General features: G+C 44.2%; 1 protein-coding gene across 1 annotated transcript in view; it reads right to left on the bottom strand.

Moving 5' to 3' along the window:
- Positions 1 to 417: 417 nt before the first annotated feature.
- ENPP6 (ectonucleotide pyrophosphatase/phosphodiesterase 6) overlaps positions 418 to 17,174 on the bottom strand; it is a gene marked incomplete at both ends in the record, with an annotated part of 31,206 nt that continues 14,449 nt past the window's right edge. Inside the window, 6 exons of the mRNA XM_080638975.1 lie at positions 418 to 641; positions 1,503 to 1,626; positions 5,483 to 5,620; positions 7,941 to 8,120; positions 9,140 to 9,281; positions 13,903 to 14,014. Of these exons, the coding sequence (XP_080495101.1) occupies positions 418 to 641; positions 1,503 to 1,626; positions 5,483 to 5,620; positions 7,941 to 8,120; positions 9,140 to 9,281; positions 13,903 to 14,014 (920 nt within the window). The remainder of the gene's footprint in view (positions 642 to 1,502; positions 1,627 to 5,482; positions 5,621 to 7,940; positions 8,121 to 9,139; positions 9,282 to 13,902; positions 14,015 to 17,174) is intronic.

Here is a 17,174-nt window from a genome sequence, read left to right as displayed (position 1 = left end):
GCTGTGCTGGTGAGAGAGCTGGAGATGAAGGAGTGAATCAGAAAGAACCCAGTTAAATGCACAGAGGTCTATCTCCACCCTGAGCTTCTCAGGACTGGGGGCCAGGGTGAGCCTCCCAGTTGCTGGGTTAAGATGTGTTTGGTGCTCAGAGATCCCCACATGCACCCACCAGAAATTCTGTGGATTCTGCTGCTGTTGCCAGTGCTGTAAATATGGAGTAGCAACACCAACTTCCCTGGCTGTGTTTGGAGCAGCACGGAACCTGGCTTCAGGTTATAACCGCTGTAAAGGAAGGACAGGTCAGATTCACGCCTGGTGGAGCAGTGGGAGGCAGCACTCTATTAATGAAGCTATTATTTGAATGAAGAAGAAAAGAGAGGGGTGGTGCTGCTGGTGACACTGCGGCATTGCTGGGGGTCACAGTAAGGAGATCCGCACGGCCAGCAGGGACAGCAGAGCCAGCAGTAGGGCACAGCTGCTGCGCGGGGCCAGCGGTGACAAGGGCGCCGTGTTTCGGAGCATGCATTCCACCCTGGACCAGGAGCCGTTGTTGGGCAGCGGCTGTATCCCTGCCAGGCTGCACATGATGTTGTAAACGTCCACGGATCTGATGGGAGGTGCTCGGTAGTTGGATCGGAAATCTGCAGGGAAACGGGCAAAAGAGAGGAGTTGGCATCATACGGCTTGGGGCTGAGCTCCTGAAATGTGGGGTGCTGTGGGGCAAGGGCAGGCTGGGATGTGGCATGCTATACAATTTACAACATAGCCCAACAAAAACCTTCTGAATATTCATTATTTTTACTTCTAGTCCAATTTTAGTCTAAAACCTTAAAACCTTAAAAAATCAGTAACTGCAGGAGCTACTTTACTGCGTGTGCTTATTTAATATCTATTATTATATATTATATTATATATATTATATAATTAATAATAATAATTATATTATTATAATATATTAATATTTAATAGCCTGCAATAATTGTATTGCACATTCTGCTTTGCTTTTTCTCCTGCCTGCAGCTGTAGCCTGGTGCTCAGCAGTGTTTAAAGGGCCTGATGAAATGGCAACCAGGGGGTTCGTGTCTGCCCGTCAGAGAGGTGGGTGAGGAATGCTGCAGCCTTCCCAAAGAAAGGGCTCTGTGTTAGTGGGTGTGAATCCACCAACAAAAGGAGGACAAATGTGTTTCAAGTAGAATTAAAAATGCAGGCCAAAATTTAGGCAAATAGGGCAAGGGGATAAGGTTACTGTGCTGGGATGTCAGAGAGGGGCCGATCAAATCCCTTCACATCCCTCTGCCTTGTTTCTCCAGCTATAAAAGAGACACAGAGCTAGGAGCCTGCCTGTTATCCAGCCATAGTGAGGAAATCCTGCCATCTATTTGTAATTCTGGGGCATCGCAGAGTGCCACATCGGGGTCCTGACATGCCAGGAGCTGCAGGGATACTGCACCAGGGCCATGGGGCTATGGGGGAGCAGGACACCGGGGATGGTGGCACTGTACCTGGCCCATATGCAAGGAAGAATCCTCTCATGTCCATGAGCTCGTTGTCATAGCCGTGCCAGCCGTTCTGCCAGGCCTCCTTCTTCCCCGTCCCGTTCTCCCAGAATGGGAGCTTGTCCCTGCTCTGGGCAACAACAGCAGAGCACAGTTAGTGCCTGTCTCCTGGGCTGTGTGTGGGGTGCCGTGCAGTGCCATGCTGCGTCCCCATTTGCTGTACCTCCCCACCAGGCCCCCCCCGGCTTTGACACCTCAGCCAGTAGCCCATCTCCCGGCTGAGCAGGGAGGACAACTTTCTGCCTCTCACTCATCTGAAGTTCTGCTGTGAGCACAAAGTATCACAGCCGTGTGTGACATGTGTAAGCATGGTGGTGTTCCTCTCCTGCTGAGCGCTAGCATGGATCTGATGGTGTGTTGTTCTGCCCAACATGCCATTGGCAACATAGAAGAAAGAGCCATTTTTGATAGTCAGCCTAAACAATACAATATCACCCACGCTATATGCTTTCTAATGGTTATTATTTCTTCTCCCTGCTTGTTTTAGTATTAAAGCACTGAGGTTCCTTCCAGGGAACACAGGCTCAGGCAGGCCCCTCTCCTTGGCATAGACCACCCTCAGTTTTCTCTCCCTGCTCAGTGCATCCATGCTTTAATAATTTGTCATCATAATTCTCATTCTTCCTTGCCCATATTGCACTTAACTCATACTTTTAAATTCCTTCCTTAATTTCTTCTGCTTTGTATTAACAGCTCTTACCAGACTACCTACAGCAGTGCCCCCTCAGGAGCAGCAGTCCATAGGGGCTGCCCGAAATGCTGGACCAATCCTCTCTGTGAGTTTCTCTTGTCCCGTGCTCGCTAGGGATGGCAGCAGATGTGACACTACAGATATCCCCAGAACTTAGACAAAACCATCAGCTGTCAGTTCATTAGACCCCTGGCATTAATTTCTCCAGTCACTACAGAAAAGGAGCTACAGTTCCCTAAGCAGCCAGGTCTGGGCTTCACACTCCATTACGGAAGCACAGAAAGTGCCCTAGCAGAGTCTCCCACATTCCCATGAATGGCACGAGTGGTGCTGCAGCCCCTGCAGATAGTGAAGCAGATTGATCGAGGATCCCTTTCCTTTTGCAAACGTTTATTTTGCCTGATTTTCATTTTCCTCGTCTTCCCAAGTGCAGGAGCACTGAGGACAGCAGTGATTATGGCTATGAGGCTATGGCTATGAGCTCTTCCAACTGTTTTCCAGGGGACCCTCTGGAGTATCCTCTGCATTTCTTTGCATGTAACCATCAGCAGATGTACCAGATAATTAAACAATACTAGCTGATAAATTAAATGTCTTTCCTTATCCCCATCTGTTTCACTGACCACACTCAGAGCAAGCCAAAGGGAAAATAGACTCCTTCCCCTCTTCCTACTATAGCACCTCCTTACGTGCAGCTCTGCTCACTGTGGTTCCTGGGGACTAATTGTCACTGGGCTGCTCGCCATCAGGCAACCTGTACATCTTTTGTTAGTATCAGCTCCACACAAGCCAAGCCACATCTAATTTGTGGTGTTTCTTTGGCAGGATCACGACATTGCTGAAGCTACACCCCTCCGTGGTCCTGTCAGGTGTCTGGGCTCAGCTGTTCCTCCAGGGATGTCAAGCGCAGGAGGCAGTGTGCCTTCCCATCGCCCACCAAGACACCAGGAGATGCCTGTTCACAGCCAGATGTGCAGTCACAGCCATTGCCGTTATCTCTGCTGCCAGTTGGATCAGAAAAAACACACTACTTTCTTTCACAGCTGCAGCTGAAGTGGGAGCTCATGAAGTGGAGCCGTTAGCAGCAGTAGCTTGAGGGAAAGGGTTGTGCAAGCATCTCGGTGCTGCCCTTCTAGAGCATCAGGCTCTAGAAGCCTTACAGCAAACCCCACAAAGCCCTGGGGCTTCTCTGGGGCCAGGGCACTGGCAGCACTCTGACATGCCTGCTTTGGCAAGCCCAATGGGACCAAGGACTCAACTTAGATAGTGATTTTTCAGGCTCAGCCCAAGCCTGGTTTAGCGTTGCTCCTCAAGGATGAAGCAGGCATGTCTGGACTGTCGATAATGGGCTTTCACCTGCATGTGCAAGTTTAGGAGCTGTACAGCAACTGTTCCCTAAAACTGGGGAAGTACACTGGGATGTATGCAGGGTGAGCACACAGCCCTGAGGATTAAAGCCATTGTTACATGCAAGAGAGCAGCTGGGGGACATTCTGCTCAGAGGATGGGGACCTGTCACTCGTGAGGGACTGAGATAATGTTAGCAGACCAGCTTCGATATGGCAGGAGGTGCAGGAACTCCCTCCTCATCCTGCTTTAACCAAAAATGCGGATGGCTTTGTTCCTATGCTCTTTGCTGGAAAAAACCCCAACAAAACATTGAGCTTTCAGACACATTCCTCCTCCTCCCCCCCCCCAAATTCCCCTTTTTCAAACAGCTTATAGCTATCCGATAGCCAACAGAGGGTGAAACACCCCGCGAGCATGATAAGGAAGAGCTAAACATCCTCTCTGCAGTGGTTTGGGCAGAAAGTATAACAGAAGGCTCAATTATTGCTTTAAAACCATGACAGGAAACTTTCATTTTCACGTCCCATTCACAGATAATGAAAATGTACCCAGGAGAAGGAAAATCTGACAGCATTAATGAGAGGACATTCTCGAAAATCAGAAACAATGGGAAGGAATGGGCAGAGAGACAGGAATAATTACCACGGCAGCAGTGTTTGCTGCACTGTTATTAAGGTTTGTCAGAGTTTCAGTGATATTTTTTAAAGTGCCTTTCTTTTTTTCCACAGAATATGTAAAAATGTTCTGTGTTGAGTTCCATACAAAAGGGTTGAGTTGCAATTTTTTTAAAGTTGTTTTGGCAAAAATGTTTCAGATTGTTTCAAGAATGCTTCAGGTGCCTGAATCTGAACTCCAGCCTTTATACGTATATTTTCTTTTTAACCAGAAATGGTTTTTAACCAGAAATGTATTCAAAAGCACTTGGAGTTTTTTTAGGGGTGCATTTGTATTCAGCTGTAGGAATCACTATCCTAAAGTCAGGTTAGTTAGTGAGAAATGTGGTGGTGTGGGTCATCTTGAGCAAAGCCTGGGGAGCAGTAGCTCTGAGGGTCACGAGAGAGGATGCTCAACTGAGTTACAGTGATCTGCAAGGCAGTGGCTACACTGGGACAGTGTAAAAACCCAGGACTCCTTGGTTCTGTCACCACCTTACTGACTTAATGTATGGCCTTGGCAAATCACTCAGTACTGCTTCTCACTTTACCCACTTGGAACATATGTTAAGTTGCCTCACCTCTGAGCTGTCTGAGATGCTGTTAATAGCTGTAATGTGGAGATGATCAGTGGTGATACACGGACAAAATAATAATGACAATAATTATAGTAACAACATAAGTTGTTATGAAAAATCTCCTCTTGTGTGCTTAGCAAGCTACCAGGTTGCAGTGTCTGCACTGAGCACCTCTGAGGAGTAAATCCTCAGTCTGACCCTTTTGAGACTGGAGGACATGGGAGAAATGACGTATTTTTAGGACAGGGTCTGGTGGGTGGGAAGCCAGGCAGAAGGAAAAGTTGCCACAAAGTACAGATGAATAGAGAGACAGCAAGGTCTTGAAATGGAAACACCCTTTCTCTGTCTGAAGTGAAGGTAGGTGGGCAGGGGAAAGAGAAGTAAAGGAGTGAAACTGGAATGGGGAACAAACAAACTCCTCCTGTTTTATGACAATGCAGGGAAAGGAACCACCTTGACTCTTTAACTTTGTCTACCATCAGCATAGCTGCTGTGCCTTTAGGCTGTTTAAGCACACAGCAATATTTGACATCAGTTTTGTAGTCAGCCCAAGTGAAGGATGTAACACTTGTAGTTGTTACATTTTTCTGATTGTTTTCATATAAATTTCACCTTTCCACATTCATGTGTAAGTATTTTCCCTCTATATTTTACCTCTACTATGAACCATCCCTTCTCAGCCACGAGAGTCAGAGGAGACACAAATTTTCCTTTTTTGTAGAAAAACCGGTCTGGAATATCCTGCACATTATAAACGTCCATGTGTTCCACACCTTTCAACTTCTGATATATCTGCAAAGAAAACAAATATTAGGACACCTCATGGCTGTAAAGAGCGTATGTACACCTACGGGTACCTGGAAACACCTAAATTGGTAAAATGGCTAAGCCCCTTTAATGGCACACTCAAACTGGGACTTTTCTGATCCAAAGATGGTGACTATGCAAAACCTGTATGTGTGGTTTAGCAGGTTCTCAAAACTTGGATCATAAACACATAGGAATGCGTGAATTCAGGCATTATATGCATTTGTAATACAGGCACTCAACGCATGTATGCATGTGAGTGTATCAACCTACAGAGATAGACCAGTAGAAACCAAACCATCACAGGAGACAGTAAATTAAGTGGTGAAAGATGCTCAAAAGCACTATGTGGACTGGGTACAGATGCAGAAAAGGGATGTTGCCTTTGGCCTCTGCCACCTATTCTCTCTTTGTGCTCTTGAGCGAACAATTAATGTCATCTCATCTGTGTTTCTTACACTTAACCATTCAATCCCTGTCATAGTTAGATAGCATTTAGTTACCTGCTTCATAAGGATGCTGTGAGCTTAATCAGCCTGTGGCTTTGAAGCTGCACAATGCCCTATAAGTGGTTTATTAATATTAATCATACTGTCATGAATATAATCACACAAATGTGGACAAATTATTGAGAAAAATATTTTCAATGCCTAAAGATGTTCATATGCCATACAGAAGGCCATTATTGGAGCCCCCAGAATGTACATTGCTTTTTTTCAAAAATATATAGAATCTTCAGGAATAAATAGGAATAAATTCTGCAAAGAATGAAAGCTTCTTCACTAGCCTTTTAGCTATGTCCACTTGTGTGTATGTGTGTGCAAGAGATTTGCATCGATACGTAGTTGGTGTAAGGATGGCACCAGGGTGTGATGGTGCGACTCAGCCAGACCGTCCCGCCATGACCTGGACTGGAGAGTGGTCCTGGTGTTTCATCAGTACCACAGGTGCTTCAAAATGGGGTGATTCTTAAAGGTGGTAACCTCTATGTTATGATACTATCTAATTCCTAAACATGTATATTTAAAGTAAATTAAGAATAGAGGAATCTGGCTATTGGGAAACAGAAAAGCAGCTTATTTTGCTACAAAAAAGCAACACGCCAGTAAGAAGTCCTAAAAAGAAATGAATGAAGAAAACAAAACCGTGGTGTGAGGCGTTGTACTTTATTCTCCTTAGGGATATTATGCCGTTTAATGAGAGAGAAGCATGTACTTTAGAGTTTTGTCAGAAGAGACCCCATGTCTGCATGAAGTTGCAACTTGTACTTGCCCTTGCTTGAAGGTCTGGCATACAAACCCAGGGATCTCTGAGTTCAGGCTGAGGAGAGCACATATAAATGCTGTGATCCCTTACAGGAGCACTGACTGAATTTTGCTTAGACACCCCTCTAAGTCAGCTTTCAATTCTGGCACTAATTTGAAATATTCAGAATATCACAGCTACACAATTCCTGCAGAGCCTGTTTGGGAGCAAAACATAGCAAGTATTCTCTTCAAAAAAATATTGCATAAGCTACAACAGACTGGACGCGGCTAAAATATAATACAGTAAACAAAGTTATTCACCTGGAGCTTGCGCTGCCCGTTTTGTACATCCACTCATCCATATTCTGAGGACAGCAACAATGACTTCTCAAGCACTGGTTTCTGGTTAAACCATAAAGTACTGGTCTATTAGTTACAGATGCTGCATTTTCGTCCTTTCCAAGTGGTTCCCCAATTTTTTCTGTATTGCTTTAATTTGTCCCTCAAAATCCTGCAGTTCTGGCCTTGGGCTTTTATGGTTGATTCAATCCAACACGCTTATTCATCAAAATTCTTCAGAGGAGAATATTGTAAAGAATCATTTTTTGTAATTCCAGACTAATGGAATTAATTCCTCAAACTCTATGGGATTTTACCGGAATATGAATGCCAGACCTGCTCCTGATTGTTTGGAAATCCCAGCTGCAGTGTCAATAAATCAACTAATGTATATTTAAGAAATCCTGAACATGGATTTTGAACTAAAATCTTTTAGCTATTTATCAACAGTACATAGTGGTGGGCTTTGAAAGCAGTTATCTGTGCCAAATAATGGTGAAAGTTCATGCTTTTTAATTTGCCTTGTATGACTTCCCTTCAGAAACCAGCGTCACAAGAGTGTCACAGGATCTAAGTCTGACTCCCGATAAGAGCCTCAGGTTGATTTTTACACACATCTCTGGGAGCAGGACTTAGGTGTTGTGAGCAAACCAAAGACACAAATGTCACAAAAATGAAGGAAACACAAAACTGAGTAAATCCAAATAAGTTGCCCTCACCTCCGTGAGCTTCCCTGGAGCTGGCCAGAGGCTTACAACAGGACCTCGGTCCTTCATTTGTATGGTGTCACTCATATTGATATAGTTTTTCAGCTCAATCACTTTGTCCACCCAGGAGATGTCTGTCATCCCGTGATCGGAGAAGAGGAGGACATTGACATCATTCTGAAGGCCCTTGCTCTGTGAAGTGAGTGCATGACAACCATTAAGGACAGGTTAGAGCTTCACACTCTCTGTGCCTGCTGGAAAAGCTTAATCCCCATTTGACCCCACTGATTTAAGGGAAGTTGGCCAGAAGGAGCACGGCCACAAATGCCCTGCAATGTGCTTTGCTACCACCCACACTGGTGGACATTGACTCTCACTTGCTGGCCTGACAGAGTCTGAGAGGTTAGTGCCAAAGAGAGATTTTCCAAAGTAAATCCATGCCCCTGTTAAATAACCAAGTCCTGTATCCCAGTCCCACAAACCAGTTGTCCCAATTGGTCCTAGACAGGATTTTACCCAACTATTTTTCATATGTAGACCAAAACAGCTGAGGAAGAGCAACTTCATTATGGTGCTACCTGTGGCTGGAGTGTTCCTCTCTTCCCCTCCCAAGCACAAGCACTTAGCATCAGAGCTTTTATAATTTAGTGGAATTTAAAATACATATTCCTCTCCTCACTGGAACACCTAAAGAACTCCAGTCATTGTCAGAAATATTCACAGAACCCATATTTAGCCAAAAGCTTGGTGTCCTACTTTTCTCACTGCAGTATCATTTAGATAATGTTTTTTAAAACAAAGTTTAAAGTACAGAGTTCTGAACAGTCCATAAAAACTGCTATAAAAGTTAATTGTGTGCTTCCACAAACCTTAGGAAGCAAGCAGTTTTGTTTCGTTTGCCTACTATTAAAGCCCAGCCAGTAACACAAGTTATAAACAGAGCAACATCTATATTGGTTTACGGCTTCCTGGGGCTATCGGTATAATAATCTGTTAGGAGGATTATAACAGCATCGATGAAAATAAAATTAGGGGAATGGTGCCTTGACATCCACGTGTTCTTGGTAGCCTCTCTTTCTCAGGAATTAAAAGTTTACAGCCAACAAACCCAATTAACAGGCAGTAACTAAGCTCTTGGCCATGCCTTAAAGAGCAGGTTTAAAAGCCTTTTCCAGACTCAGCCGGGAGCTGGGTTTTTGGATGCCACTCACCTTGATGAGCGCGATCATGTTGCTCAAGGCTTTGTCCACCTCCTTCAAAGCATTCTTACGCTGCTGGGATGAAGGACCATAGTGGTGGCCTTCCACGTCAATACGCTCGTAGTACACCGCGGCCATCTCTGCACTGCCATTGCTGGAGGTGGGAGGGAGGAGAAAGAGTGAGAGGCTGACACACGTGGATTGCTCCCGGCTGCCAACCTTGTCCTCACTACACACAGAGCTACAAAACCTCGTTTTCTGCTTCCAGCCTGTGCTTTCCTACCTGCTGTTGCACGGCTGGGCTCATTATTCCTCATAGCAGGAGACGTCATAGCAGCCTTCCAGTATCTGAAGGGGGCCTACAGGGATGCTGCAGAGGGATTCTTCATCAGGGAGTGTAGTGATAGGACAAGGGGTAATGGGTTCAAACTTCAACAGGGCAGACTCAGGTAAGCTATAAGGAAGTTCTTTACTGTGAGGCTGGTGAGGCACTGGCACAGGTTGCCCAGAGAAGCTGCGGCTGCCCCGTCCCTGGAAGTGTTCAAGGCCAGGTTGGACAGGGCTTTGAGCAACCTGGTCTAGCGGAAGGTGTCCATGCCTGTGACAGTGGGTTGGAGCTGGATGAGCTTTAAGGTCCTTTCCAACCCAAACGGTTCTATGATTCTATTCATGCCCAGTCTCCTGAGCTTACCTGAGATCCCATCAGAGCTTCCAGGTACAGACTGACATGTACAGCTACAGGCTGGCTTGGCAGCCCTCTACTACCTCTTTGAATAAGGAAGGCAGCTTTTCCTTTAAGGACAAAGAAGGACCCAGAAGAAATACTGATTTCTGTGCTGAATGCCCTTATTAAAAGAATTGTGGGAATTACCAGTCAAATGTGCTTTAATTAAAGTTTGGCACTTGTGGCTGTCTGATGTGTGAGGTCTTCCAAACCACCAAGGTCAGCTCAGGACGAGCTTTTCCATGACCTTGCCAAGTGGTATGAACTGGGGAGAGATTTTCGGTGGTGTTTTTATTATTAAGGGAAACTTAATTATTATTAAGGGAAACTCAGGTAATCTCAGAGCTTCACAAATTTAGCTGATCACATGTTTCTGCACTGAATGCCTTCAGCCTGATTAGTGTGGATAGTACATACATCAGGGCTTAATTACATTTTCATGTCCGCTTTATGGTTCACTGTAAACCTCTCTGGGAGCAGTTGTGTGGATAAAATCACAAATCTACACTCACGAAGCTCATACACAGTCTTCTACTGTTATTAAGATACGACAAGGGTGTGCCATCCACAATACATGCCCTCATCCAGATCAAGACCCCTACAGAAAGACTTTGTGTGATGTCCTGACAGTTCCGGATTCTCTGATTAATGTGATGTAATACGTGAGACAGAAGAGAAAATATCAGAGGTGAGGGACTTAATGCATGAATTAGGGTTTGTCATTTGCATTTGTAAGTTTGCTGAAGGCCTCAGAGGAGCAGCCCTGTAGGAAGCTGAAGGTCTCTGCTGTGGTGGGAATTTCTCCACTGCTGGCTCTGCAGAACAGTGTTCTATCTCACTCTTCATGATTTTAAAATCATTTAAATGAAGCAATCCTTCCCTGCCCCCAGTTTCATGTAAGCACCACTTTCCATCTGTATTAGCCATAAATTGACTGCTAAGATTTAACCCTGTAATTCCTACATTGCATACACACTCATTGAACCTATTGAAATAGTTCTCTTCTGCTGCAGTGCCTGTATTAATTAGCTAGTTAGACTGCTTTGTGTATTCTCACCTGTAACTAAATGACCATTTCAGTCAAGACGGAAGCTAAGAGAGAGATTTACTGCATAAAACAAATGGTCTTATTTAGGCTGCAGCGAGATTTCGCAGTGAGGGCTCAATACTGTAATGTTGAATGTTCAACTTTGCACATGACTTCAGCAGGAGAAGCTGTAGTTACGGGGCATGCTTAGGAGTTTGCAGGATTGCGTACAGCACATCCGAAGCTTGTAAGGTTGGGTTTGACTTTGTTTCCATGTTTTACCTGTTTTCCTAAGAAAACTAGGTATCTCTGATCATGGCTTGCATGGGAAAAGTAATCTGTCTTTCTAACTCTGTGTTAGTCCTGTCTTCTCCGATCATCAGTACTTTTAGCAGAAATGGCTAAGGAAAGCTTGCTGAAGAAAGCTGGACAGCATCAATGGCAATACTAAAAAGGGCGTTACATTTTATCAACACGCTTTGAAAGTACCACACAAACTTCATAACACCTGTCCAGAAAGATAGGTAGACTACAACAGACCTTAAATTACAGTTATGAAGGGATAAGGAAGTCTTTAGTTTTAATTGCTAGAATGGGTGCTTGACTTAGTTTTGTGTATTTTTTGTCTGCACAATGGTCTCAAAGCATCTGTTTGAAGAGACTGGAGAATATTCCTGAAGGATGCTCCCTTTGGTTGCAAGAGGATCTCAGTGGCCTGATGAGTTGGATACTCCTGCTCTTGCAGAGGGCATTAATAAAACTCCCTTTGACCTTGGTGAAGTTAAGATGGGCCAGGACTTTCCTGTAACCAAACTCAGGTTAACCCCTAGGCCATCAAGGTGCAAATAGTCTCTCTACCCTGAAGTCCCTGTAAGGTTTGCATGGTGGGAGCATAAATGCAGTTCATTAACTACTAATACCTGCTATGGGCAAGGCACTGCTCCAGGCGACAGACTGCCCTTGCCACAGGCTGTTTTCTCACATAGAGCTAGTGCCAGCCTCAGCCTAATGGGCTTTTTCAATTAGCTGGGGTGTGGAAAGGAAACACGCTGCATTTGCCAGCCTTTGAACAGCTTTAAGTGTCAGAAGCTCTTGCAAAAGATGTAAATGACAGTAAAATGCAGCTCAAGGTTCTTGTACCTAGAGATGCTAACGCCTGCTAAATGAATATGACTAACAGCAAGGACGTTTCAGAAGCTTTTCTTCTTATGGGCTGGCACAGCAGCATTGACAATAGTCTGCTAAATCTTAAAGGACTGAAAAAAGAGGATGAAATGAAAGAAAGGAAAAGGAAAACCTACCTGATCTTTAATTGGTTCATTCTCTCCCCTCCTTTCTTATTGTATATCCCTGAAGTATTTACACCTTCAAATGATTATTGAAGAAATTCAAGAGGAATGGTGTGTAAATGGATACCCGAGACCTGATCTCCTGCAGGTTCAGGACAATCTGTAGGACTTGGGCTGTTCAGCAGGCTGTAGCTGGTGTTTAAGGCAGACATCGTGGTGGCAGAGATTTGCTCTTCTCTTGAATCACCAGGTTTGACCTCTTCTGAGCTGCCTCACTGGCACCGTTGTGTCCCTGCCCTTTTCTTCTTTTGCATCGAAGGAAGCAGCAAGCAGCCGTGTGACTCGGGGTGAATGAGCTATTGAAACTCTTTCAATGGGCTCCAGCAACTCAAAAGAGCAGCTTGGAGGGCTGGAGCTTTCAACAGTTTGTGCCTCACTTTTAATCGTGTTCACAATTACAGAGCTGCAAACTGTCCTGAGCAGCCTTATGCTTCATAGAAACCAGGCAGGAAAATTCTGGCACATTTCTATGGTAATTCAGGGTTTCCACCAGCAGACAGAGCTGGTGCCTGTATTCAGTTTTCCATTTCCTTTTTTATTCAGTGAATTAAAAGTGTAGCAGAAGCTCCAGAAAGCCTCCTATGGCACAGGTGACCTCCTCATGTCACATGCAGATAAATCTTAAAATCTAAGCTAAATCATTTCAGGATTAAATGTTTCATGTTCTAAGACATCTTCTCTCTAAGCCCCAGCCTGTGAATGACACTGTGATTTGAGAGCCTCTGTGCAGCAAGACCCAGTGTGCAACTGGGAGCAACATCTCCAGCAGCGGTCTTATAATTTTGGAGCCTTTATTTCATGGACAATCAGCACTCAGTGTCTGAACACAGAACTTTTCAGATTCAAATCGCTATGCCTGTACACAAGTAGTAAAGTAGAAATGTACCCTGGGATTGAATAAATTATGAAACCAACAAGCTTTTAAAGAGGACCCCTAGTTATAGCTAAGGTAAGGCACTAGCTCCACATAATTACCCCTGGTTTTGCAACTTACGTGTAATTGTCACTTGTTAATGTTTAGATCAGATACGGTGGAACTGGAAAGCTGGGTGTGGAGCATGTTTTTCCTAGGAGTTGTCTGTACCATCATTCCCATCAGTTGGGCTAGATGAACACTGTAGGTCACTTCCAACTGAGCTGTTCTATTCCATTTCATACCATCCTAGCCTAGCCTAGCCTATATTCATATTTGCACAACAGGAATGCCCACTACAAAGTCATTGTGACTGAGATGTTCTAAAATGTGTAAGGAGCTTAAGTGTTGAACTCGCAAACAAGTGACCAGAGCTGAATTTTGGAATGTCCAAATTCCCAGAATCTCTCTCTAAATCCAACCATTTCAAAGTCTGCTCTTGCGGGTCAGTGAACAGATACTCACAGACCGATCTTGAAGTGGTTAGAAACAGCAAATTAAAAATAGTAAGTTGGGATGTCTCCTCTGTCTTGTAACCTACATATGGAAACGGGCGCATCTTACCTTCTGATCTTAACGTAAGGGCCTATTTCTAGGCGATGTTATGGCGATGTTTCTATGACAGTGCTACAAGGCAGTCTCAGCTCCCATCTTCCTACTGGGATCTAATCCTGAACATCTCCCTAGAGCAAGGCTGATAGCAAACCCAAACACTCATCCGTGCGAGAGGAAACCCCACCCCGCAGAACCCTAATGACGTACCGCAAAGACTCAAGAGCATCGCTGATGGCATCTGCAAAGTTTTTGTCTGTGGGGATGCTGAAGTACTCGCGGCAATAGCTCGGTCTGACTCCCAGGATTTCGACCTCGCAACCTGCAATGAAAAATGTGGTAAGCTCTGCTGTTTCACCTTGATCACAGACCCCACACCGTGGGGCCCGGGTTCAGGTCTGTAAATTCCCTGTGACATTACTTATCTTACACCTTCCCTGCAGGAAACCTTGTGGTCGGAAAGGGAAAATGGGGCGAGAGGCTGGTTTGACGAGTGCTTGCAGCAAACCGTACATTGGATCCTTGTATTTCCCTCTCTAAAAGGAAGGTCTCTGTGTGACCTCACCACACGAAAACTCTTGGTTCCCTCGGGGCAGACAGTTTCCACCTAAATCGCTAGCTTGTTTTCCTTTTAACTACTGTGGTCACATAGCCTCATTTCCAGGCTTCCAACGTAATAGATTTAGATATCTGAAATTCCCTGAAAGTTCAGCAAATACTTTCCAGTTAGACACACTGTATCTTACGCTGTAATATCCTCTATTAACTGTATTTTATTATGTGATACTGGCACTCCACTATTCAATGTTTCCCAGGAGGTCTTATTAAAACAGTATAAACCAATTAAGTCTCTAGGTAACTTGCAGCCTTCCTTGCAAAATGCAGTCTGTTTTGTGGCACAGAAATTTATGGCAGCAAATCCTACAGGAAAACATGGCCCTGAACACACAGAAACATGTTTTTGTGGGATTTTTTTGCCCTTCTGCTCTCCCGTTACTATGCTGCTGAATAACATTAATATTTAAAAGAAATGTGCTTTCAGAAACACCAGATTCATGCAAATTATCTTTTGAGATCCCCGGAGTCCTCCCATCACAGTTAAGGCATTTTCTGGTGTATTCCTGGGGCACAAGCTAAAAAAAAAAGAAAGAGTGCTTTTGCATTGCAAAATTGACTCGGTATACATCCATGCAGTCAGATCAAAAAGGCAACTCTAAGCCATAGCCTGAATCTGCCTACATTTGGGTCCCTTTGCTTCTCCTTTGGGATGAAGGGAATAGGCATTAAGGACACAAGGTCATAAGTTGACTCGTTGCTTGGGGGGGGAAGAAGGTTGCACAGGAGGTGTAAGTACAGAGAAGGCACTAGAGCAAGCGGAGCTACCTTCAGAGCTGATTTACAGTGGTTTGCTTACTCAGACACTTACCTGCACCTCAGCCTGCATGACTTCACATTACAGAGGTGCAGCACTGGGACACAGGGAAAAGCACGCTGCTTGCAGGCTAAGCTGGCTAAGAGACTTCCTTCTGATTGTGACTTCTCAGGGGCACCATGAAAGGTACCTAAATATTTAAGCTTAGGAAACCTTGAAAGATCTTCACTTATTTGCAGAAAGCCAGGTAAGTCAGACAGAGGTACCCTTTCCAAGAGATAAAGAACCCTAGCACACATGACAGATTCAGTCTCTTCACCCAGCGGTCCATGGCAACACTACCCAGGGCTCCACATTGTTTGTATGTTTCAAGGGACCGCATCTGTTATGATTTGTAAGAATTAATTATTTGCAATGATAACCAGAAAATGTAGTAAACTTTCTTGTTAAAACATATTTACATCTTTTTGAACCTCTATCTTTGTTTTTATAAAAATTGTGGGAGTGTGTGATGGTGCTTACTTTTTATTCTTCCCCTGTTGCCCCAAATACAGCTTAATCCTTCCCTTTCTGTATGGAGGTATGTTAGTGTTTATCTCTCAACCACAAAAGCCTGCAGACTGCTAGACGAGAACTGACTCTCCACACCATCCCACAGTAAGTCTTCTATACATCCCTACACAGCACCTTCAGGAAGTTACATTGTCCAACAGAAACAGGTCCCAGCTTCTGCCTAACTAAATCATCATTAAAATGTGTTCCATGCTCCACCTGAAGTCATCTCCACGAGAAGGAGCCTTTGCCCCCAGCCCCGAGTGTGTGTAGCTTCAGTCTTCTGCATGATGTCCTGGGTGCTACCTGCAGAAACACATGGGCTTTCACCTTGGATGCGAGAGGTGATACAGGAGCCCTCTATGGACTTTGCTATTATTTCAGTAGTGAACTGGAACTTCTGAGCCAATTTCTCCTCCAACACTTGAGCCTGGGAAAAGATTAGCTCCAAAGGCAGGCAAGAACTTAAGGACACTTTTGGAAATGCATTGGAAACACCTAGTATTTTAGTTTGAGTGGATACTTGCTCCTAGCCAGTGACTAATATGATGATTTTGCCTCTTTTTTTCTCATAAGATACTTACATCATATTATAATTTTCTCAGATAACGCTCCCCAAAATTAGTCATAAGATAATTTTAACTGAAGCATTAACATCTTGAGGATCTCGGATATTTTAGTTGTTGAGATATCTTTGCTATTTCTAGATTGTAAAGTGATGAGCATGACATAGAAGTCCACAGAGACAGCAACAATTAGAAATCATTTTGGCTACTAAATATTGGTCTTTGAGCATGTAGTTCATTGGCAGTAACATTGAAAATTCCAAGAACTCTGTGATGAATAGAACTTGGAATTGGATTTTTGATGTTAAGGCTTGTTACAGTTCCATAATGCTGGCCATGAAGATCCTTTAGTATGTAAATTCTGTTTTGATAGAGGCCAGGACAGGTGGTAAATTTTCTCGTTTAAATATTACGAGAAAGGAAATGTAAAAATACTTGGAGCCAGACAAAGGGATTGTTCAGTTTTTCTTGATTAAACTACAAATAGATGAGCTATATTTAATAAGATGCTACATTAGATAGCTTTCTGCACAGTTTTGTATGATGCTAGACTTTTATTTTAAAACCTGAACTACTGGAGCAAGAATAAGGACTTCTTTCACAGTGATATATAGCCTCCTCTTTATCTATCTGACATGGAGACCTGAACCTCTGCCAGCTCTAAATTGCATTTCTAAACATTGATTTAACAGTCGGACATTTCATGTCATAACAGAAGGTTTTGCAAACTTTCCAGGCTAGCTCCATGGTCTGGTAAATGTTGTGTTTAAATGACAAAAGTTGCATTTAGAGACATTCCCCCCCCCCCCCCCCCCCCTTTCTTTCATTTCAATGTTTAGCAAAGATGTCAGCTGAAGCAGTTGCATAGGCTGCTGGAGAAGGAGGGAACTGGAGGGTCTTGGGTGTCATCACCCACCAGGGTGAGCATGAAGAGCACTGTAAAGCTTTGACTTTGGTGATACTGCCAGGAAGCTCTTGCACTCCCCTGAGGC

This window comes from Psittacula echo (assembly GCF_963264785.1).
Source record: "Psittacula echo genome assembly, chromosome: 1".
Taxonomy (NCBI): domain Eukaryota; kingdom Metazoa; phylum Chordata; class Aves; order Psittaciformes; family Psittacidae; genus Psittacula; species Psittacula echo.
The sequence above is the reverse complement of the archived record's forward strand: the minus strand, read 5'-3'. Positions and strand labels throughout refer to the sequence as shown.